The sequence below is a fragment of the Xenopus tropicalis genome, chromosome 4 (genome assembly GCF_000004195.4).
Source record: "Xenopus tropicalis strain Nigerian chromosome 4, UCB_Xtro_10.0, whole genome shotgun sequence".
Lineage (NCBI taxonomy): Eukaryota > Metazoa > Chordata > Amphibia > Anura > Pipidae > Xenopus > Xenopus tropicalis.
Window position 1 is genome coordinate 121,351,292 of NC_030680.2, and position 26,124 is coordinate 121,377,415.

General features: G+C 39.3%; 1 protein-coding gene across 1 annotated transcript in view; it reads left to right on the forward strand.

Annotated features, from left to right (window-relative positions):
• cacna1i (calcium channel, voltage-dependent, T type, alpha 1I subunit) overlaps window positions 1–26,124 on the forward strand; it is a 163,886-nt gene that overhangs the window by 27,085 nt on the left and 110,677 nt on the right. Inside the window, exon 3 of the mRNA XM_018093215.2 lies at window positions 15,565–15,662. Coding sequence (XP_017948704.2) covers window positions 15,565–15,662 — 98 coding nt within the window. The remainder of the gene's footprint in view (window positions 1–15,564; window positions 15,663–26,124) is intronic.

Sequence of the window (26,124 nt, forward strand, 5' to 3'; positions counted from 1 at the left end):
AGTATTGCTACATTATTAGCTTCTCTAGGCTGAACCTTAACTGGAAGCATAACTTTTAAGTGCTGTGACAGTATAAAGAATAAAAGAAATGGGTTCCAGTGGTTTAAACCATAAAATGAAGATTTATTGGACAGAAACAGTTACTTCTGTATTTAACAAAATGGTTGAGGCAATTGATCCAGCAAAACAATATCATGCAATATATAATAATCACACACTCAATTAGGTTAGAGAGTCTTTTAGTGGATAAGTCCCTTTCTACCCGTGGCCCCTACAATAATTCTCTTTGGTGGAGCACAGTACTGTTCTTGCTCACTAGCCTTGACTTATGACTATTTTACTCCCCTGGGGGGTACAGTGACAGGATGCTGGTCACTTGCTCACCTCTCTCTAGGGGTCCCTGTACCCTGCTTCAATAAGAACTTGGTCTTGGACTTCCTGACCTGTAGGGGAAGTTAACAGTTTAGGTCCACTACATTAGCAAAACACTTGAATTCCACTAGTAGGAATATTGCTTAGTAGCACTAGTTATATAGAAATGTGATTCTACAGTCACTAATATAGAGCTGCATACACAATACACCTCCATGACTCCATGTGGGAATTATCTTTTGAAGCATGTAAATAATGTGAACATGTATTGTCTTCCAGTTTTTAAAAACTCTGTATATAATATATAATATTTTGGTGATGTTGGTCTTAAGATAAAGTAGCTTTGATACGTGGAAAAGGAAAAGGTAGAAATGTCTCCAGTTAGTGATCTACACTGGTTCGTGCCTTTATATCCACTGACATGCTTATTGAAATCAGTCTTTCTATTTCAAACCACAGCAAAAAAAATTGAGTGAAATACTTTTTGATGGATGTCCCTCCAGAGAAAAAAAACAATAAGTAAGGTTCTCAGGAGTGGTGTTTTAGTATTGTTGTGTTCAACGGCACCTTGCCGAGTCATACAGAGATGTGAAGCGATAATACATTCACATTAGCCCTGTCTCCTTCACTCAGTACAGCCATAATTGGAAGGCTTTGCAGGAAGCGGAGATGTTTTAAGGAAGCAACACAGTATTATTGAGGTTGAATACTGAAAGTCCGACGCTTTCACAGCAACTGAGAAGAGGGGGAATGTGTTTCTTACCTACATGGTTTTTGTAAGTGTTTATTATAGAACAACAGATGAAAGGGATCATTATTAGTCTTTCTCAGTTTCATTACTATTGCAGACAGAGCAGTTATTCTTGTGCCAGATAGTTTTCTTTATGGGATCCAGTTTCCAGTTACAGTATAACACTGCTGTCTAACTGGACACTTGAAGATCCTGTGCAGCACTCCAAGGACTTTATATGATTGCCAGCCTGCTGAAGGCTTTCATGGATGTCTTGACAGTGTCGGACTGGGATGTGCCAGCCGTCATGGAGCCCTTCTGCCCCTGATGCAAGCTGCCACTGTACCTGCCACTCCACAGCAACCTCAGCAAATTTAACCCCCGCTCTAGTCTTAGGCAGTCTCCTGGTGCCCAGCTGGCCCAGTCTCCCCCTTTCCATGTTGCTATTTTATTTACATTTAGTTCTGGTGGGACTGCCTGAAGGGCCCTGAAAGAAATGCTTTCTGAACAGAGCTTAGTTGACAATGGCATGATAATGATGAGTGAATCTGTCCTGCTTTGGCGAAAAATTCACAAATTCACTTTTTTGACGCAACTGCAATTTCTTCCTCACTCAGAAATTTTTTTTCAAAATGAATTTTTGCAGCAGTTTTGTGAAAAATTTGCCATTGGCCAAATGTGGACTTTTGCAACGAATCCATTGCTTGCAAAACAAAATTGCTCATCACTAATAAACAACCATAGTTGCTTATGCAGAAACAAAGCAAAGTACAGACAATGTACTTAGTATATTCTGTAAGTATACATAATGAGACCATATCAGCATTAGCCCTGGGAAGGAAAAACATAAGCAAGGATGAACATAGGCAAGAAGGCTTCTCAGGCAACAATGAAGGGTTGAGGTTTCCCCCTCTGAGAGAAAGTTATGTAATACAGCAGTTCTATTTTATCACCCAGGCCTCACAACGAAAATGATGGTTTGGTCTACAGGAGTTTGCACACATTACTGTTACATTTTTATATTGCCTCCATAGAGGAGTCAGCAAGAGCAATAGTAGTAGTAACAAGTACAATTGGCATTTTTGGTACTTTAAATAGGTTATCTGAACAAGGGGTAGCAGAGAGTGATATACATGGGGCAGAAGGACATTTTCAAATCTCTGTAGTCATATGGAACATGACAATGTGCTTAGTTATCGTTTTTATAAAATGGGGCAGAAAGAGTCGGCACAAATTTGCAAATGAGCCTCACAAAAGAGGTAAAGAAATTCTGATGTAAAAAAGAAATGTCCCAGATCTGGTCCTGTCCATACAGATTTGTTACACAATGTGATAATATATCCTTTATGTTCTTTCCTCCAAAGAGGACATATACATTATATCTAGTCTGTTGATTTTAAGTTGTTACAGCTGAGGGCTGATATATAAAATATGGAAAGAATTTGTTTACTTTAGAGGCAGGAGAAAACAAGAGTAAAGAAAACTATGTTGGATATATTATAAGGATAATGTTTGAAGCTGCACAGCTAAAAAAGCTTAAGGAAGAAAGAAACCAGGTCATAGGATTTGTAGATTGAAGTACAGGTGTGTGTGTTTGTTTGTGTGTTTGTGTGTGTGTTAGGGGTATGGGGTGCAACAAATATAAAACATGGCTAAATAAGAGAGAAAGAATAAGTGAAGGAATTGCAAGAAATAATACAAATTACTGATTAAAAAGAGAAAAATAAAAAGGAAGAAATTCCCTTCTGAAGACACAGCAAGTAAGTACAAACCCCCTAGAGAGGCTGCTGGCTGTGTCAGAGATGGCCGCTGTCTGCCAGAGCCGCTCTCATCCAGACATAATGAGCTGTCTGCTTGGGTTACTTATCATTGCTACCTGCTTCTGCCTGACTTCCCAGGTATGTTCCTCCGAGGAGAGGAAACATACAGCCAGCTAGAAAAATGAAACAAGACACCTTGATCGCCACAGGCTGGGACTGCAGCATTACTTTTCTATGTACCAGTGGATAAAATGGTTCTAGTAGCATCACTTCTTTAGTGTATCATATTAAATGGATTCATTGTGAATGGTTTCAGAGATTTAATATAGTACATTACTAACAGATATACTATAATGAGTGAAAAGAGGGCTTTGGGTGATACCGGTCTTTACTCATATTGTTGTTTTCTTGTCCACGTTATATATATACTGCATCTGCAACTTTTAATATGAAGTGTAACAGATTCAATACTTGTTATATAAGTAATAGCTAATATACTAGATAATGTATTATGTTGATATTACTACAGTAGGGATGTATAGCTGAGAATACTCCATGATGTACAGTACACGTATGCGCTGGGGGGGGGGGGGTGGCACAAATGGGGGGCGGCCTCGGGTGCTTGGATTTGAAATCTGGCGCTGATTGCTACACTTATGATAATCAGGTCAGTAGTGATGGGCAACAATTTTGGCCAGGTTTCCCCGGAAAAGAATAGCCCATAGACTACAATGTATTGTAAAAAAAAAGTTCCACAGCATGGAAAAAGTCACAGTTAAAAAACGCCTATTGACTTCAAAGGGTTTTGTGAATTTTCACAGTTTTGCAAATTTTCTGGTTTAATGGGACAGATTCACCCATCACTACAGCTCAGTCTTTTTCTGTGGGTTACGCCCATAACTACAACTCTGTAGTGTTCTGTCTACTGGACTCGATACCTACAGAGTGGATGTTATGGGGCCATTTGCCTTATTCAACCCCCAGTTCCTAACTGAACTGCAATACACTTATTATCTAAGTTTTTATTGTAATCAGACTACCACTTATAACATAGAAGACTAATAATAGTGCTTTAAAAGAGAATAGCCTGGGAGAAAAGCTTTACTATAGGAAGCTTAGCAGGTATTATCTCTGAATTGAGTGTAATGAAACCTTTCTTAGTGAGACAAGAGACCTATCAAAATTCATATTTGTGAGATTTTAGAGGGTTTTTACTACTTTGATTAAACTCACAATTTAAAAGGCCTGAATGTTTGCAATATGAAAAACTTGATTGAATAAAATTGTGGAAAGTGGATAGTATAAGCTCAAAAAAAGCAAAAAAAAAAATCAATAAATAGTTTACATTCTGCGTAGCTCCCATTGACTTCTACATGACCTCACAAGCCTTTAGATGCCGAAGTTTTGTATTCAAGTTCTTTTTAGCTTAATAAATACTTGATTTGAAGTATAATTTGAGTTTTTGAGTTTTAGTGCAAAAAAACCTGGATTATGGTAAAAATTAAAATACAAACATCAATAAATTGGCCCTAAGTATGGCTACTGCTAGCAACTATAAGAAAAAGAATTTCTACTAAAAATTTTGGTCAACATTGAGAATAAAAGTCACTTTGGGTCAATTCCCCTTGTCTTTAATGCGTGACAGGGAGCCCCCAGACTGGGTTTTGTTGGTATTTTTTAATATACCCGAACCTTATTATAAAACAAGACTTCTCAGGTTCTCAGCATAACTGATGCTTTATTTATGAAACAAAGTCAAAGTCTTGTGGAAGCTTTTAGCAACACAGAACAATAACTGAAATGTGTCACAAACAGCTTCAGGTGAGACCTGAAAGTCTCAGCCTTTTATAGACATAGCTTATCTCAAAACTAAATGATGCCCCTTTTATAACTTTTATAACTTGTACTCTGTGGTTACAGCTGTGCAAACAGTAAAGTGTATGTGGGGGCTTCACTAGTCAGCACTATCACGTCAGGTCCCTGTGGTTTTATAAGATGGCATATTGAACTTATATTTTATACTTTAAATACAGGTTTATGGTATATTTACATAGTTTTACCTCTCCTGCCTTGGGTTGGCTTTATAGGGGATTTAATGTGTCCCTTTATACAGAACTTACCCATCATAAGTGAGTGTTTCCAACAATTTACCCTATGAAAATGTCACATATTAAAGCTGGACAAAAATATAAGCAATTCTCTTATAAAAAATGATGTTGTGTGCTGTCTGCTGCCTTATCAATGATAAGGAAAGATTAGTTAAACATTCCTACTTGTTTCAAAACTCTTTGTTTATGAAACTACCACTTGTTTGAAGCTTAGGCTGATGCCACCTGGGGCGGATTCTCAGCCTGCGGATAAACGAAGGCCGAGAATCAACCCCCAATGTTTCAAAATCTTATTGTTGTGCCTGCCCCCAGAGCCACTGCATCAGCCAATTCTGCTTTATTTGCCTATCACATGTTCAGGACTCTACACCATTTTTTAAAAGAACCACAATCCAAATTCCTGCCATAGCATCTATACTTTATTATTTAGTATCTCCCAAAGTATCTTGCGGCTCCTTATTGTGGAGTGTGCAATAATTGACTGCTAATTATAGAATGTCTTTTAACTCTTGATCAAAGATGATGCTGAACTTGCCCTGACACTATCAGAGGTACATCAAGGTTCTTATCACAGTTTTTATTGAACTCAGGCTGCACATACTATGGGGATCACAGCCGCTAACGCTAAATGCGAAAGTGTAGTACATGGAACACCAAGCCTCTTATCTATTATATCTTGACTGACAAATTCCCTCTATCCTGTATAGCATCTTCAGCTACCCTAATACGCCATGGTCATAACCTAATCTACAATATTTCTTGATTTTCAAAGATTTCAGACTTAAAGAACAGGTTGCTTTGTGTTGCCTATGTCAATCACAAATATGTTACTGGTTCCAAAACTTGAACAAGTTTCAACTCGTGAAAACTTCCTTTTAACTGACAGCTTAAGGGCATCTGCCGTCAATCTCATTTTTTCCATTGGGCAAACTCAAGAGGCAATGGAAAGCCGCCCCCCTTACCCTTATAACAGGGCCAAATTTCCATTTTGTTAACTAAAAATGTTGCTTTTTTATTGTAGAGCAACTGTACTTTCTGTGCTAGCAATCCTGTCCACCTTTGCCCTGGTCTGCCCTGGGGAAAGCTGGCCCAGAGGTGTTCCTGTGTAGAGTATCAACCACATACATATGGTACCTTCTTAGAGAAATTAGATTTAAGGACAAGGAACACTAAAGAAGCGTGTGTGTGCGGACTGAATGAATACTGGGTTTTATGTGTTCCCAAAGCCTGACTGATTTCTCTCCTTCTTTTCAGTGAGCCTGCTCTCCACAGGCTTTTTCAACAAGCTGATTTTCTGTATCAAGTGGAATTATATTTTTTCAGCCCAAGTGTATAAACTGATCAATATTCTCGCATGGATGCAGCCTTGTTGATTTAAATAGAGTATGATGACAATGTATTCTTCTTTAACAATTTTTCCTTTTGAGGCTAGTAGTGACTTTGCAATCATAGAAAGCCCGAGGCAACGGTTCCATTAGACAGTCACCATGACTGTATTATTAAAAAATAATCTTTTTATATCAAGATATTGACCTTGACTCTCAGTTGGCAGGTGATAAGAGTTTTGCAAATTATCTGCCCTTGAATATTGTGTCCAAATTGTCAACTGGGACCTGCACAGTAGCAGTGCTGGGATTAAACTCTCACAGGTTAGAGCTGAACGTTAGCCTTTCTGAACTCTGCAACATATGATAATGGCTGTAGGTCTCCAGAGCTTTCCTCATCTCATTTGCTATGGCTTTCTGTATTATCACGGATTGACATTTGATGGGAAAAGCACCAAGACAACTGAAGTTTCCTCTGTTTTTATTCTATTGTTTCCAACAGTTTTCATGTTAGCAAGTTGGTTTATAAAGGGATATAAATAATGTATAGCTTTCTGTGACTGGACTAACAGCTCAAACTTTTGAGATATTGCTGAAGGCTTGGAGTTTAGTTGAACTGGTGACTTCTGTTTCCTCTAAAGACAAATATGCTGTAAGCGAAGCAAAAATGATACATCTTATTTTTTTTTAATATCCCTATCCAGCTATTAAAGAAAGTGTCATCTTTAGTGGTGATGGGTGCTAGGTTCCAAGAATAAAAATGACTTATGTGAGGCTTCCCTAGGCAAGTGAGGTCTCTAGAATGATATGGTGAGTGGACTGAGCAAAAGGAACTGGAGCGATGCATTACCTGCTAAAAATCATTATCAAATAACAGAGAATTAAAAAAAGTAAATGCTATAAGATGAAAGAGACTGGGACTCCCATTCATGGCAAAGACATTTTTAAAAGCTGAGTAAAAGAATGAATAGTATATGATTCTTTAATTGCTTGCTTTATCAGCAGTGCTATCATTTAGATCAGGATGACACCAAAGACTGGTTCCTAATGGATTTGCTTCTGTTATAATCCAAAGTCTTGGATTTATAATGAATGGTGATGTACACTATTATGCTAGTGTTGCAAACAACTTTGAGTCTTAATAATAGTGAATGTTAAGGCTTCCTGGGGAATTTCTATTTAATTGTCCCATGACAATTACTGTTCCAGTGTATCTTTCTATAAAACTGACTTCCTTGGCTTAATGTGCACACAATCCAGATGGGATTGGTAAAGGGTCAATGTAGACCTGAAATGTTGCTATCCTGGTCTGTGCCAATTATGTGAATAAAGGAGTTTTTAAGAAGACTGAATTTGGAACGCTGTTCATAATTCAATCACAATCCAGACTGGGCAAACAATGGTATATTTTTTTATAAAAAGCACCCTATGGAGTGCTCTGTCCCCTGCACTAGGATAGAGCTCTATGATGGGGCACACTGACATAATGAGAAAGTGTCCCAGCTCCATCATTATCAGGGGACATGATAGTAATTTCGGTTTATTAATGACCCCCTTAAATCTTTGGACTCCCTCCAGTTCCATGATGCTGCATTTAATAAACTGCCTTTCCAAAACTGCACTGCCTGTTTGCGATAGTGTCAAAAAGCTTTATGGGGATCAAAAAATGATTATTCTGGTCTAAATACTTTTTAATGCAGTGAACAACAGATGATAAGGAAACCCTTTCCCTGGGTTAGTGTACCTCAGGCATTCTTCTGTAATAAAATACATGCCTTTTGTTGAAAAACTAAGCTATATCTAGGAAGAAAATGAATGCATAATGATGCCATGGGGCTATACCTTACAATGGTACAGTGATCCAGATTAAGTTCATGAAGCCAAACAACTACAAATATAAATTGTCTAGGAATTATATATAGAGCAGTTATGAATTGCAAATTTTCAAATATATAAATTGGCTGCACGCTCTAGCTCTGCATTTTGCCCTTAAGAGTTTCCAAACTTCAAACAGTTTTCACTTTACACTAAAAAGGGAAAATAAGGGGATATATATGTATATATGGGAGAGCAACACCCAGGGTAACTTCAAGCAAGTATCCTTTTGTGTATTCACAGAAAAATTTTCCACAAAACAAGACACTCTTGAATAGCATAAGCAGGAAACAAATTAAAGTTAATTCTTCTGATACCAAAGCAGACTGGGCCATTGGCTGTCGGAATATCTAACAAACCTGTTCTTAGGAAGGGCCTCCCGAAAACAAATTCAATAGTTTACTCACAGTATCATTTTTTTTCCCTCTATAGCTCTCCTCAAACTGCCTCAGCTTGTTTCACCTACTTCCTGGTTCCTATGTCCAGGAGATCTCAATTCTAGCCCAACCCCGTTCATCATAGGTGATGACTTATGCCTGTATGATGATAGATAGATAGACAAAAGGCACAAAAGGAAATCCCTACCTCTAGGGCCACATGAAAAAACAATTACTGACCAAGGCTCACTAAATAGTAAAGAGATACTTATTACCATATCTAGAGATACCTCAGTGTCCTTAGCCGCTCACCTCAAATGAATTGCTAACTTATCCCAAGATTGGATTTGTTATGAAGCCACCAGTTAATTTTGTATAGTGCCCTGATTTCATAATATCAATGCCCCATATTTCAAAAAACACCCCCAAATAAAAATTATATTGGAACTGCCTGTTTTCCACTTAACTTTTAAGATCATCTTCCTATCTATAACTGACATGGCACAGATTTATTTATCTAGTGCATGGGTTCCTCAAACTTTTTTTAAGCAAGAGGCCAGTTCATGGTCCCACAGACTGTTGGGGGGCTGGACTAAAGTCCTCCCCCCATGTCCTCATACTATGGCCTGCTCCCCAATGCATCCTCTGGCTCCCTCCTGCGTCCTCCCACTCCCCGCTGCTTCCTCCGGCTCCCTCCTGCATCCTCCCACTCCCCGCTGCTTCCTCTGGCTCCCTCCTGTGTGCTCCGGCTCCCCGTTGTGTCCTCACATCAGATCATAGTGGGGGCCAGGTAAATAACCCTGGGGGGGGGGCATATAAGGCCTGTAGTTTGAGGATGCCTGACCTAAAGGAAATTGAGGAACTGGCATGGACTTCAGAGATATGATGGTGGGTCATCTACTTCTCCTGCTCACATGGCTTATAGTTAAACAATATAACCGAGACACTATGACAGATCAGTTAGCCGCCTTGCAGATCCATTTAAAAGTTTTTCACTTCACCCCACTGCAGAATATTGTAGGAAAGACTGCTTACTGTTAATGAGCTGCCATGGCCATGCAGTGGAAAACAAAGAACGTATCCAGACATTCTGGATTTGTTCCCTTTGTTAATAGAAACCTTGAGCAGTGTGAAAGCCTTACCACTACCTTTGCTCAAACATAGTTATTACCCTGTAGGAAAAGTACAGTCATATTCTACATTGCTTAGCTATTTTCTCTATACATTGGCAAGGATATCCAGTACAAGCTACCCATGAAGGTTTGTGGACGTATACGGCAGCTGTAACATGGTAGCGTTATGCAAAAATCCTCCCACACACCCTTCATTCCTAGTTAAATGCAGCTCACGGAACCAATTTCTAAATATATAATAAACAATGCATTAACTTGCCATCAGCTGTCCCAAGCAGCTCTTCCTTACTGAGAAAGATATATATGCTCAATAAATCACACGCACTTTGGGAAGCTTCTTTGTGATAGAGATTAAACTACAATTAAGAGATTATTATGCATAGAGGTCCCTATCTATAAATATTACCAGGCTATCCCATTATATTTGTAAAAATATATATATACTAGATAGTCCATTTCTAACTTTTATGGCAGCCTTAGTAAGGTATGGTTCACTTCCCAGTTTTGCATTCAAATTCAATGGAAAGCATAGATCTGCATTACTATATACAGCAGGGATCCCCAACCTTTCTTACTCGTGAGCCACAGTTAAATGTAAAAAGACTTGGAGAGCAACACAAGCACCATAAAAGTTCATGGAGGTGCCAAATAAGGGCTAAGATTGGGTATTAGGCAGCCTCTATGCACCCTATCAGCTTACAGGGGGCTTTATTTGGTAGGAAATCTTGTTTTTATTCAACCAAAACTTGCCTCCAAGTCAGGAATTCAAAAATAACTCCCTGGTTTGGGGGCACTGAGAGCAACATCCAAGGGGTTGGGGAGCAACATGTTGCCCCGAGCCACTGGTTGGGGATCACTGATATACAGTATGACAACCACACTATGTAGCATTTAACATGGGGCTATTTATGTTGTAGAATTTGCTGCAGGCCAGGTAGATTTTACAGACTAACAACTCAAAAAATTTAGTGTTGATGCTAAAAAGACCTGTATAGATATCCAGACCTGCATATCCCAAGGCAACAAACTAGATTAAACGCATTCTGACACCAAAACCGTTATTTGTAACAATATTCTCAGCAATATAAATGTCGTTCCTAATAAAATTATAACAAAAGCATTGTATGGGTCCTTATTCTTTTTTATGAAGAAAATCATGGTGCTTATTTTTAAGTCAGTAGAGGTTTGTCTCAGGTGGCTTCCTATTATAACTTCTCATTGCTAAAGACCAAACACAATACATACAAAATAAAGGTGCCTAAACAATGTGTTTTCCATTATTGTAGCACTGTCAATCACATACCTTGTATCCCACAGGCCTGGGTGCTGCTAGATGTCAGTATATCAGCACCCGAATATGTTACGCAATGTTCCTCAAACCTTTTTTTATTAATACGCACAACCCATATGCAATCCCTGCTGCATCAGTTATGTGAGCTGGAAATGACATGTTCCTATAAGTTTATATGTATAAAATTCACCTGACGTTAGGTTTTGTGTGTGATTAATTGATTAAACTGCAATTCTCATGTACAACAGACTCGTACTTTAAAATTCTTCCCCAATTAAAAATGTAAAGGGTCATTTACCAATGCAAGAGCAGTGTGCAAAGTGTAGTTTCTGATACAAATCGCCAGGGTTTTACCTATAATGCAGCATTTCCCCCATAATTCCAGTCTAATTGCACCCATGCTCCAAAAAAGGCATCCATGGAAACTGCGCCTGATATGTCAAAATGGAATCAACAAAGCTTGCGTTTTAATACAAATAAGGTGCAAGTTGAGTTTGGAGAGAGTGGGGCTGCGTCACTTTCGGAGCGTGCATTGAAAATGGCTTTTGTATTTGCTTCAGCGGGTGCAAGTCTGGAGGTCATGGAACCGACTGTAAGTAGCTCCAATTGGCACAGTTGCATACAATTCAAGAGGCATAGGCCTGGACTGGCAAATGCCAGAGGGGCTGCTGTAAGATGCCATAGACAGTCACTATTTATTGGGCAGGTGGGGGCTGTTTGGGCCTCTGTGTACTTGAAATGCCAGGGCATCTTTTCAATCCCAGACATAAAGAGCTGTAGGACAGATGCATTGCAACCATGTGGAAGTGCAAGAGCATGTTTAGATGCAAGTACCCTTACAAACTGTGTTACTACGCACTCTCCATTCCATCTGTTTAAACTAGTGATAAGCGATTTTTTTCGGCAGGCATGGATTCACAGCCAATTTTCGCATTTTGGCATTTTGTTTTGTGAAACTTCTGTGAAAATTTGCCGTGGAAATATTTGTGGTGCGGAATTTTTTTTTGTCGCATGTCAGATTGGGAGCGGCCACATTAAAAAAGGGTGCGGCTGCGTCAAATTGGGCGCGGGCGTGTCAAAAAAATAATTTTCTTGCCGTTTCGCAAATTTTATGGTGAAGCAAAATGGGACAGATTGGCTCATCACTAGTTTAAACCAATCACCCTTGGCAATTTGTATATTATGGCAAATGTCAGAGGGTCTGCTGTATTATGCCATGTGCCATCATATTTTTATTGGGCTCAAGTCTTTACAGACTATTCACCGTCTACAAAAGTGTCCAACAAAATGATTTGCATGTAGTCAATTCATATTCCAGCACAATAACAGGAAGACAATTTGCGCTAGGGAAGGCACAGGATAGAAGGATAGACCCAAATACATCACAGTCACAACTGTACTTGGAACTTAATGATTACAGCAGTTATACAGCTGATCCAGAGACCCTGAAATCCCTGAAAAGAGTTGAGGCGTAGGATTTATTAAGGAAAACGCTTCCAATTAAATTATCTTGGTGGAATTCTGTAGGAGTAGAAGTGTGTGTCACTGTTTGTAGTTAGAGCCATGCAGAATAACTTTCCATTAATCAATTCATAACATGGCAGATCAGAATGTTTTTGTGAATCACATGTGTCAGGATTAACCCTGCAATGCTTTTTTTCTATTCCTTTGAATAGAGCATGAAATACTATAATCTATGTTTCTGGCACTATAACTTTCTTGGCAGGAATTTAACTGCCAGGGAAAGAGTCAGGTAAGACACCCAAGTTGTTTCTATTTGAGCAGGTATCTAAAAAGACAATGGGATTTTTCATTAAGGAGAAAATTCACCTTTAAAGGGAAAGTATACATTCCTTTTTAACATTAGCTGAATGAATAGGGCTTGTGCTAAACATACTTTATGCCAATTGTTTTACTTAGGAATATGTCTTAATTATGAAATATCTATGTTAATTGTTATATTTGGCACTAGGAACAGGAATAGGATGACAGTTTCACTTTAGCACTTCCTGTTACTTCCTGATCCCAATGAACTTAAAAGGAGCTGATAAAAATAATTACCAGTCCGCCAAGAAGCCTCTGATAATGAGCTGTTCATAAGCTGCTGCTTGGATGAGGGAGATGTTTGTTTGTTTGTTTAGAGTTAGAGAGGGAGCTCTGAACACATTGTCCTGTTTATAAAAGAAGAGAGGAAAGAGCAGTGAAAATTGCCCAACTTACTCCAAAAATCAAAAAACATGGATTTTTTTTAAAATGAAAACAATAGGCAGGATGTCATTTCAATACAAGTCCTATTTAATGTGTTCAATTTTAGCAAAGGTGTTTTTAGGTGTATACTGTCACTTTGATTAAAGTTTAATATGCAATAGATGAGCCTCTAATAATAAACAGTTTAACTGATCTTCATTTTTTCTAAAGATTGTGAATTATTGGTCTCCTGTTCTGCTTCTTTTCAGTATTCAGCTAAAAATACTATCTAGTTGTCAGAGTCACTGACCCAGAAACCAAAAACAGATTGACTGCAAAGTTTCAATGTTATTGTTATTCTTGTTTTGTGTTGTATTGCCTTAATTCTATCAACAGAGAACATATTTGCCCTCGCCTTGTTACTCACACCAGCAGTTATGTTTTACTTGTGGCGGATAACCGCAGGCTGACAATCCACCCCTACACTTAAAATATCTACTAGTTCCCCTCACTTCTTTTGAAAGCCTAGTGTTTCATGGGCTCCCCCAAAAGGGCTTGATTCTGATTATTTACAAACTATTAGCCAATCCCTTTACAAGGGAGAGCTATAAACTTAATTACATGCTAAAGTGGGACACCCACATTGGCAGAGTAATTGATGAAATTGAATGGGAAGCCATATGGGACCACAGGAAACGTGGGACTATTGTGTACAGAAACAGAAAAATATTTACAAAATAATCATGTTCTGGTACCGCACACCAGTTAAGCTCCATGCACTGTGTCTAGGAACTACACACAATTGCTGGAGGGGATGCGGACAACCAGGGGCCCTACCCCACATATTTTGGCTTTTCCCATTTTGGGATGAGGTCTTGATGCTATTGAGCCAGATCACTCTCCTAACCCTAGATAAGGACATCCTCACTTTACTCTTGGGGAAGCCCTTTAAAAAACCCTCGAAACATACACAAAAGCTGGTCAACCAGGTACTCTTGGTTGCCCGCATTTCTATGGAAGACACCCACCATCCCCTTCCTCTCAGAAGTAAAATAGAGGGTTAATAACATCAAAGAATTTGAATATGGTTTGGCCCGGTTACAGACTAAACCCCCCCCCCTCCACCTTTGAAATTGCTCTGTGAGGCTGCCATTTTATTGTTACTTTTTATTACTTAACTTTTAGGCACTTTACTATTTATCTTCCAATCTCTCCTTTAAACTACTGCCTGGTAGCTAGGTAAATTTAAACCCTAGCAGCCAAATTGAAGTTGATATTCCAAACTGGAGAGGTTCTGAACAAAAAAGCTAAATAATTCAGTTGCTAATATCTCTACTACATCATCTCATAGTTTATCATATAAAAACTCTATTGAAGTCTATGGGGAAAAACTGGACCTGAATTAAGAGAAAAGCATTCTCTCGTAAAACTGAATCTCGAATCTCTCCTAAAACTGAATCTCGTCCTTAGATTTCACATTTGAAGTTTCAAATTTGAAGTTGGACTTTAATTTAAATCTTTATCAGGATATTTCCAAAATACCAAAGCAATACCAAAATCATATCACTTGCTCTAACTTTTATTTTACTTTGATGTCCATCAGCATTTCCTTTTGCTTGTCTGATTATTGTTGTAAAGTTTGTTGTGTTTGATAAGCTAATTTATATAAACTCTTTATTAAGAATTCTATATCTGTATTTCAAGTTTATTTTATTTTATTTTATTTTATTTTAGTTTGTGCACTAACATCCTAGGGCTCATTTGTTAGGGATACAAGCTCAAACTTGCTTTGTGCTGAATACAAACTGTTGTGGAAATTTCACATACCGAAAGTAATTTGTGGTAAAAGAAGGTATGGTTTATTTGACATGTACGTGCCTTCTGAACAAAGCCAAGGGTTAGAACTACAGAACAGAAAAACACTGGGTATTTATAGACTTTGTCACATAAAAAACACATAAGCATTGTTGTTATTAGTTTACCAGTGTAAGTGCATAGAGATATCTGCTCACAGCTCAGAAAACAAGGAGCTGCTCTTAAAACCAAAAAGGTGGCTCTGTCTTCAAGGCCATGGTAGTAGTAACCAAGGCTAGCTTGAGAACAGAATCCATCCAAGTCAGAGAGGCCTGTGGGTAAATCTGCAAAAACAGAATATACCTTATCACTACCTTGAGTATAAGAAAGAAGCCTTATATGGGGAGGCTAGTGTCCTCTCTATGTACTGCCCTTCTCTATGCACAGGCAGCCATTGTCAGCGCTGCATACGTAAGCAGATGAAATTCTATGCAGTTCTGTGTACTGTGTATGTAGGGTTCTGCCTATGAACCTTTATAAGGGGGGTAATGAGAACATTTTGTTAAGACTTTTGCCTTGCACTCTTTTTTATCATATCTTTCTTCGCTACAGGATGGTGGAATATTCTCTTGATCTTCAGAACATTAATCTATCGGCCATCCGCACTGTGCGTGTTCTGAGACCCCTAAAAGCCATCAACCGAGTACCCAGTAAGTTTCCCCTCTTCTATCTGTGACTGCAGCCTTGTGCATTTGACCTTACTGTGGGAAGAGGGTGGAATATGTGAATGTATTGTCTGTGTCTGGTGCCCCTTCAGCTCCAGGTCTTTCTTTTCTTAGTATATTTCCAAAAACAAATAGTGCTTAGCCCAAGTTCTAACAAGGGATACGCAATACTTTCTAGCTATAGTTTAATTTCTTTTTTTAAGCCCTGGGCTTCTTTAGACCTGGAGTGAAGGGTACACACTGTATGATCCACCCTCTCTGTTTTATTGTACTGTCTGTCTGTCCATACTGTACTTCTTCTCTCAGGGCCACTTCTGCCTTTAGCTCTCCATCTCATCGCCTGTCTTTCTCCGGCCAATCGGAGGCTTGCCTTTGTTACTAAGCCCCGCCCATTCCATGCGTCCTCGTCTGGTTGTGTCACGTAAGTGCTTGTTTCTTTTATGTACCTTACTGTTTCTCTCTGCTGATTGTATTCATTGCTTCAAAAACATTGTGCCTTCCATCTTCAGGAGAAACTAGGGAGAACAGCCATAAATGTATGAAGCTACATATGCTTTCTGGGCTAAGTTCCAGTTATTATGTTCAGTGTCAGAGACATATTCATATCAAGAGCTGACTGATTGCTGGTGCAGTCTATTAGAGAAATAAGAGCTACTCATTTCACAAGTGAGAATGATTCTTCAGCCACCTGAGTATGATCAGTACACAATGGAAACCTAATGAAACCATAAGATCTCTCTTGGGGTGCTTTTACACGCGGTGTGAAATCCTGATAGAAGTCATTGAACAACTAAATAGTGCAATTTTGTAGCTCCCTGAAGTGAACTAAGAATTGGGACAAAATCCCAGTAATCATGAAATTGAATTGCGTTAGATTCTGTTAATATGTTCTTATGTCTGAAACAGTCTGCTAATATGTACTGCAGGTTAGCTAAGCTTTCATAGAGGCTCATGGGAAATGCACTGGGTTCCAAAGCAGCCACACAATTATGCATTGAAGAGTGTGAAAGAAAAATGTAGCAACTTCCAGTACTTGATGATGGAGGAAGGCTATAGCCCCATTCTAAGGGGTTACACATATACGTAATAAGGTGTCTTTTGGCGACACATTCACCTGTAGGAATACAGTATGGTGCAATAACAGCTAGTGAAACATGGAAACAACGAACAATTTTTGCAAAATGTATTTTGTTTCTACGGATTGTTTAAAAACATTTCATCCAATAAAATATATATCTTGCAACTGTCATATATAGGTACCATTACTCAAGGTACTAACGTGGTGCGAAATAACTTTTATGGTGTAAATTTCCACCCTGCAAGAATGTTACATGTTTATTTTAATATGCATTACAAGCTTAGCACTGGGTGAAGTAATGAGAAAGGTTGTGCATACAGGAAGGGGAGGGACACAGTGTGTGGAGGGAACAGCCACTAATAAAGCTGAGTTCTACCCTGAAGCCTCATAGACCATATGCCCACTATCCAAGCTTTCCTCACCCAACCTCTTTATTTTCCTAGTCTCTTTTATTTACATGCTAGCATCTATTCTTCCATCTATTTCTCCTCTTTATTCCAATTCAGAAATAGGGAATTACCATGAAACAGGCCAAATGGTAAAGAGCAGGAGGGCCCACTGACACCTGGGCCCACCGGGAGTTTTCCTGGTATCCTGGTGGGCAATTCCAACACTGGGTTCTTCTAGTTCTGCTACACCCTACACAAGGTGTAATCAAAGGCCCAAGTAACCCTTTAGGGTACATACCACTGTAAACTACAGGAAGGACTTTTAGTTTGGAGAACCAGGAGAGCCACACCAGGACAAGAGAATTTAAACATGGCGCCGTCCCTGCACAGCTCACTATTACTGTGGAAAGTGGGCAGCATGCCGCTCCTAAATCTTTGCTGCCCTAGGCCCTGGCCTTTGTGGCCTTTCCTCAAATCTGGACCTGTCACCACCTACAGTGAGCTCCATGAATCTAGCATATCCCTATCTACCCTAACTATTGACTCCATAGGGAACCTTATTGAGGTTTTTCTCATTTGCTCTTCTTTCTCATTTGCTGCATCTTTTACTCTTTTTTTCACATCAGGCAAAGAGAATGTGGCACACTACTCTATGCCTTATATAGCCTTTCTAGGGGAAGCCCCTCAAAAGCCACAGAAGAGGAGAAGAAGCCAGAGAAGAGAACCCTGCATCTAGAACCTCCTCAGGGGGATCCCCTATGTAAAAGCGCCATTTATTGATAGACATAAACCAGTTCTACTTCTTACACTTTCCCCTTGTTAACATAGCAACATCCTCATTGCTAAGTAAATTAAAAAAAGAGCTTTAATGTAAATACACCACCCCTTAACATGTCAAGAGATAAATCTAAAATGGCCAATAACCAATTGTGTTCAGTAGCAATGAGGCACTTGTAACTAAAACCTAACTTATGTTTATTGTGTCAAAATGTCAGGCTGCAAATTTATCATTGGACCCTATAAAATCCCCTCCCCGAAACATTCACTCCCTGAGGACCTATTCTTCAGATCTCTCTGTTGTTCATGGAGACCACTCTAAAGCAGCCACTACACCATCTTGTACTGGGATTTTAGAGTGAAAGGGTAACACATCCAAGGGGACTAGAATGGTACCTCTAGTAACTAATACATAGATGACAAGTAATATTTTCATACAAAGAGTATGTATGCCTTCAACCCAAACACAGATTTTCTCAGATTCGGATGAAGCAAAATTCTGTGCAATGCAAATTCATTTTTATTGAAGTCAGTTGAATTTTTTTCTGTTTATGTTATTTTCATTTTTTGCTGGTTTATGCATAGTGACATTTCATTAGCCTTTCACAGAGCATGAAACATAGAAGGAGCAAAGATGACACCAGTAACCCATAGCAACCAATGAGCAATTAGCATTTACTGGTCTATTCCAGTTAGAATAATGAAAGCAACCATCTGATTGCTTGCTATGATTACTGTACTGATGAAAATTTTACCTAAATTACTACATGACCAATAAAATTTAACACTACAAAATGGCTGCACAATCTGTGTATAAAGAATAAAGGGCTGTTTAGGTTCACACTGAGACCAAAGAAATGATTGTAAAGAAACTTTGTAAAATTGAGGTTTCACTGTATATCTAGTGATAAAGGGCAAGTAATATGCTGAAATATTCCTTTTATCATCTGTAGGGAGCTGAATTGCTATACCAGCTGGATGGAAGTTAGACTTCCTTGACCTTCTGTTTCTATAAATATAGAGAACATATGATAATTATTGTAGAATGTACTATTAGGTGGTCTGCACTATTATTAAGCTTTAAATGCAACTTGCAACTTGTGCTATTGTCCTTAATATCATCTGCATTAAGTATTAGTTGTAGTGATGAGCGAATCTGTCCCGTTTTGCTTCACCATTAAATTCGCGAAATGGCAAGAAAATTCACGAAACGGCGAAAAATTTGCGAAACGCATTTGTCGCTCGTGTCTTTTTGTTTGTCACCCGCGGCTATTTTTTTTGTTGCCTGCACTTTTTTGATGCGACCGCGCCCAATTTTCACAGAAGTTTTACTAAACAATTTGCCAATGTCGAAATGCAGAAATTCGCTGTGAATCCATGCCTGGCAAATAAATTTGCTCATCACTAATTATTTGTACCATCCAGCCAGTGACCCTAACAACCCTACCCAAAGACCTCCAGCTGTAGTTGAACTGTTGTAGCAGCTAGAGTGTGTAAGCCTAGAGATGACTGGGTTAGATGGACCCATCCTCATTAACTCTGGCCCTGTTGTGTAGTTTGCTAGGTGGCGTCTGTGTTAGCTAGATATCTTCCTTATAAAACAGTTAACATTTTGTAGATATTGATGTATCTTTTACACACAGTATCTTCTTATTTGGCCGTGCAGGGATTCTTCTGCCAGTCTGTGGGATTGGGTTCACTAAAAAGCAGGAACTCTTTGATGCCTCCTTCTAATGAGATATGTGCTGCACTAAGTATCCATTCCATCCTCTCTCTCATTAACCTTGCTACTGCCGCCACAATAGTAGCACCCCTCTCTGGCACCCAGCTGCCAGTGCTACACTCAAAGTCACTACAATGTCAGAGGCCTCGCTCACATCAACACTCTCATCTGATCAGCTCACAGCAGGAACCTCTACACTAGGTAATGAGGTGCAGTTTAAAGGCCAAAGCACCCAGTGGCAGTTTGAGAACACGTTCATGGCCGGGTTTTCACATTACTGACAGCCTGAAGATTTCAAAACATTTTGCCAGCAACATGTAGCTGCCAAGGTTTATAAAATAATGTTAATGCATATAGTGGGTTTGTATTGGCAGACAGACAAAACTAGTGACAATTCCTGGCAATTAGGCATTGTATAAAACTACCACAATATCCAGGGCCGCTCCTGCCATGATGCCCGGTGGGAATCATGCCTCAGGCGGCAGTGAGCTGCCAGTTACCAGGTGTGGCGGTAACTATAACAGCCAAATTTCTGATTTTTAAAAACAGATATTTAGCTCTGCTAGTGCAGAGCAATGTAGCCCTCCCCCGACCCACAGCTATTCCTGGGGGGCAGCTATACCGGGGAACCCCAATCCTGCCCCTTGCACCACACTTACCTCTTGAATCTGAGCAAGCTGTGGGGATGCCACATTACTAGTGCAGAGATTTCAATTCCATGCTATACACTATGGGGTAAATTTATCATGCTGTGTAAAAAGTAGAGGAAAAACATTATCGGTGATGTTGCCCATAGCAGCCAATCAGTTGATTTGCTTTGGTTTTCAAACTGTTAAAATTTAATTATTTATCACGGCATGATAAATATACCCCTAAAAGAGTAGAATTTCCAGTAAATAAAAGAAATTATTTTCTTAAAGGAAAAGCACATTTTGAATACATGTAAATAACCAACAGATAATATATCATAATAAGTGACCTGTTAAAGAATTGTACTGTATTGCTATTTACATATCAGTAAATATTGTCCATTTGAGCCATCATTGTGTGTTGCTCTGTGTCACTCACAGATCACCTGACAGGAAATAATGCAGTTTCTAAATGGAACAGGAAGACATGGAGGAGCTCTGTCTATTTACAACCCAGCATGTATGTGTGCCCTTGGTTTGTGTGAGAGTACAGTGTCTGAAATGAGCCAGGGGGGGGTGCTTTAGTACTGGGCATTTAAAATGGAACACAATAACAGAAAATTATAGTTTTCATTTCTACAGGGGCTGATTTCTATGATATATTAGTATAGAGACCTGAAATGGTCAATATAAAGAGACAAACACTGCTCAAAAGAAAAAAATGGCCATTGACTTCTAAGTAAAACTGATATCCCTAAAGAAATGGCATAATTAGAATCTTCAGAAAGTTTATATTTTGTGGTCTATTGCTGTGGTAACTAGATCTGGGGTACACATTGTGACATTTACACATTTACAGCATTTCCCCAAAACAATAAAAGCTAAAGATTTGTTGCTTCTCTGCACTGTTCCTGACAGTGTCAATTACATAGGCTCCCTTACCTTAAGCTCTTTTTCCCCACCCCCAGTACCTCAGAGACAATAATGACGTCCAGGATGGGATATAACAGGCCACAGCTTTATTAACAGAAAATAAATACAAAATAATTTATAAAATGATCAACATTTTAACAATAACCCATTGGAATGCTTGCCCACTCCAAACCACCAACCATGGCTGCCTGCCATGCCGGCCACCTTCCGCAGCAGCTTCAGATGGGCAAGTGAGAGCAGGCAACCAGAATCCACTACTCTCCTGGGACCCTTGTCCGAGGAGGTTACCCTCCACCTTTTGACACCCATGTGCCAAAACTGGGGCTTAGCCCCCACCTTCCAGCAAGCAGTCCTACCGCAAGCTGTGAAGGCATAAATGAACCCCTCCCCCTAACCCAGTCCACCTTGATTGTATTCAAGGGCGGGTGGGCGGGACAATGCTCCTTGACTCTCCACAAGGTAATGGTACTGCCTCTTCCGCTGCTGTTAGTTTCCTTATCCTGGTCCCTCCTCTTACTTACAAGCCCTCCTTCCCCCCAGTCTTAGCCTCTATAATTAACCGCTTCCACTTCCCCTGCTGTTCCTAGCACCGTCAAGGCTCCTTCCAAGAGAATAGCAAAATGTGGATTTATCTGCCACCTACTGTAGGTGAACATGTGCCGAGGGGAATATGCCTTGCATGTGCTTTTCGGTACTGGGCCCTGAACAGAGATGTGTTAATGGAGTTGGTTGTTGGTACCTGTGTAATGCTAGCAATAAAAGGAAGGATCACTTTGGCAACTGTGGAGCTACAATTATTTAGCTTGTTCTGAAGCAGCCAACATAGAGCCAGATCCAGGCTTGGTGCCATCCATAATAAACTGAGAAATGTGTGTGTAGAGGAGCAAATACATTCACAATGGATAGTGATTGATCAGCTGCATGCTAATGAAACAGTTCCATTCATGTATATCTCCTGCAATAAAAGCTTGTATTAGACATTGCTACCATCTCTGAACTTGGCAGGGATCGGTAATATATTCTGTTAATACACAAAGGAAATGGGAATTGCCCCACCCTCACTCACTTTCCCAAAGCTAGGGCTTTATCAACACAAATACTTGCGTCTGTATTAGTAAATTGCATGCAAGTTGTGGCACAAAGGGGCTCATTAATGGTAGGGCAAGATGTAAAGTGCAAAAAAAACAAAAAATAAGCATGTGTATAGCACAACTTGTTGAGCTCAAAAAGTGGGACAACTAAGTGCCCTTTTTAGATGTTTTTCCTTTTGATAAAATATTGTTAAGCTGCCCTTATTCAGACTTGGCCCAGTTTAGTACCCCACTGTTCCCTCTGCTGCAAGTCTGGGTTATATATACCTGGACCCCATGTACTACTTGATGAGTTATGCATGTCTTACTGGCTTACATACAGGATTTTGATTGTAAACCTTGATAGATTTGTCATACGTAAAGGAGAACTAAACCTTAACTATAGAAGTAGAGCAGAAATGTTGTACATTATGTTTTGAACTTCTGTACCAGCCCAAGGCACCTATAGCCCTTTAGCAGGGAAGATCTGTGCTTCCATATATACTCTCAGTAGCTCCCCATCTTCTTTTCTGCTTATTCCGCACACCTGCTCTGGGCTGCTGTCAGTTACTGAGCTGAGGCACTGACTCACAATATACTGTACATGCAGAATATAAATGTCACAATGCAAGGCTGATTAGTAATTAATACAGATAATTACTACATGGTAGCTCTTCAACCAGTGCTGCTAGCATCTAAATTTAATAGTCAGCCCTGTAGAATCAGCTTATGACAGGCCAGCCTCACTCTCTGCTTGATTATTTGCAACAACATCTAAGCTTAGCTTTTCAACAGCTGCCCAAAGTGTACTGAGCATGTGCAGTGTCACTGACACTCCTAACACAATCCAAGATGGAGTGCTCCTGTGACAACCTTGAAGTCCTGGATCCTTGTGGCTATAGTGATGCTGAACATGCTTAGCAGTGTTCATTTTCTGGGTTTAGTTATCTTTAAAAGAATACTGACACTTCTTTCAAATTACTGCTTCTCTGAGCCTACTTTCACAATTATTAGATAGAGGTATGCCAAGAGGTATAGCTTTTATATAGGACCACAGTGGAAATAAGAATGCAATGATGGGAACTCCTGGAGAACCTTGGGTACTCTGTTTTGCAAGTTTCTGTATAGTTTAAACTTCCTAAGCAGATCAGAACCGTTTGCTGTGTAGCAATGGTACTCAATTTCATTTTTCCTTTACTTGTATCCATTACCTGGGATTTATTCCCACACCTACTGTTTTGCGAGTTTCTGACATCTCTTCTAGCCACGGTTAAATGCACTTACTCAAGCAGTGTATGACCTTTCAGGAGTTCCCGTTCCAGCCTGCACACAAGACGTCTCCTCTTCTCTCCCTCTCTTATCTTTTCATTAAATATTTCTGCCTTTAATTAAACCTACTCTGTGAAGTCTTAAGCCTGGAAGAAATCTGTTAGCTCAGCCCTGACCAGACAATGCGGATATGCTCCTCAGTATCTCAACTCAAATATATTAATTAGCCCAACACTGAGGTATCATCTGCAGTTTGATTACTTACTTGTGATTTCTCACTTGCATGAAAAGCTCTTTAGCTGATATACTCCTTTAGCTTTAAGAACTCTTATTTCATGGGCTGGTGTTTTAGTTCTGCATATAAATAACAATCAGAACCAAAAGAAGAGAATCTTTAATCTTCTAATTTGCTGTTTTTTTCTTTTATTTTACTGCTTATTTTTCTGCTCAGTCATTCCACTTTTGTATATGTGATAGCACATGGGTGTAAGAGGAGGTGGGGTCCCTGTCAATGCAGTTGGGGCGCATCTGATGGTGGAGGAAATCAAGGTTCCCCCAACTCTCAGCGTCCACACAACAGTTAAGGAGTGCCAGAGGGATTTTGGACACAGTAGAAATTGCAGAAACAACAGATGGAAGGCCCTAACTTGGTTATCTTTGAATTGTATTTGTATACAACATGGGTAAACAACTGCTGAAGAGACTACTCAAGATGACAGTTCATTTTTGCAATTCACAACCATGTTCATGAATTGGGAAAAATGGCATTGCCCTGGGCTAACCAGAATTTGGGGAGCCAGCATCAGACCTTTTTTCTGCTTTAGCATTTGACTTAACTCATAAATAGTGAAGGGCAAATGTTTTCAACTGGCATGGTTCAAGTTTCTGAAATTTCTGAATTTCGCAAAATGGGTGGCAAAATTTGCCACGGAAAAATTTGCCATGCCACAAACAATTGTTGCCTGCATCACAAAAAATTGTTGCATGTTGCATGTGCAATATTTTTTATGCGCACCTGCAAATTTTTTTATGCGCTACATATTCGCGTTTTGAAAGATTCGCACATTTTTCGCTCAAGCCAAACAGGACAGATTCGCTCATCACTACTCATAAACTCACTATCTTTAAGAAAAAAATCTGATGCTACCATCTGGAGCACTAAAGCATTATTTTGTCTAGTCTTGCGCTTAAGGGCAAATGCCCATACCTGATGCACTCCTACTTTTCAATTTGTGCCTGTATGTTACCCAACCACTTAGATTGTAAGCTCTACGGGGCAGAGACCTCCTTCCTACTGTGTCTCAGACTACATGGCACTTAATCTTTGTGTATTTATACTTATTTATTGTATTTATTATAACACTTGTCCTCCCTGTAATTGTGTATATTGTAAGATGGTACAGCGCTGCGTATCCCTGTAGCACTTCATAAATACTTTATACATGTAATTATACATACATACAACTACAGATCCCTCATTTTATGCATCTAGATGAGCTCTACCATATTACCATTGTGATTTATTTTCTGTTTTCTGTTCTAATGGTCAGTTCTAATAACAAGTGTGGATCTTTAGTTGAGGTTATTTTTTTATTGTGTCCTATGTGAAGCAGGATCTGAGGTTCTGCTTGCTTGTGTTTGAGCAATGAGCACAACATTAGCAAATATCTGCTGCAAATTGCACACCAATGAGATCTTTGGGCACACCAATGAGATCTTTGCCGCCTGTACCATACAGTAGCCATGTCCAGAAAACAAAATGACCAGAATAACGAATAAAAATACAGAGCATGCAGTATCACCCGTGAGGCATTGCCAGGAACATATTTTAAATTCTCCGAGTTGAAATGCTACAATCTTTTAGCAAACTGTACATGAATATTTTTCTCTGAACATTGGCAGGGACTTATCAAAAACATCTATCCAAGGTTTGGCTTCCCTGAGGGAAGATCAAAGAGAATCGTTTCAGAGAGTTTGTACTTTCTTTACAATTCCTACCATTAGAAAAGAAGCCAACTTTACTCGTAAGCAAATAAACAAAAGGAAAACAGATAAACCTGATGATTCTCCTGTGAAAGGTTTGTCAACATAAACAAATGCTCCTGCTTACAGACATAATGAAGAAAGCTGCACTGACTACATTCATTTTGAGATTGTGTAGGGAGTGAAATCATCAGGGTTGTTTTAATAAATGGACATTTACCCAAGGCCCATCAGGAATATGGCCCACCATGAGATCTCATCCCCCAGAATTGATAGACCCTCTCATAAGCAACAAGAACAGCTCATAGCCACTGCAATTTTTTTCTTTAACTTTATAGAGGAATAAATGTTTTGCGAGTGATATTTCTAATAACCATCTTTATCTTTGCCCTTGGCCCACCTATACCTTAAAGTGGACCTGGGTTTAATCTTCTTTAATGATTTTTGGCTGAGATATCTTAATAACAGAGCACCCAGACTACAGTGGTCATTATTCTTGCCTGAAAACCTGCTATACACAAGCAGATTTAAGCTGCCAAATCAGGTTCATCAGACCAATTCAGCAGCTGATCTGCCTATTTATGGGCCCTCTGCCA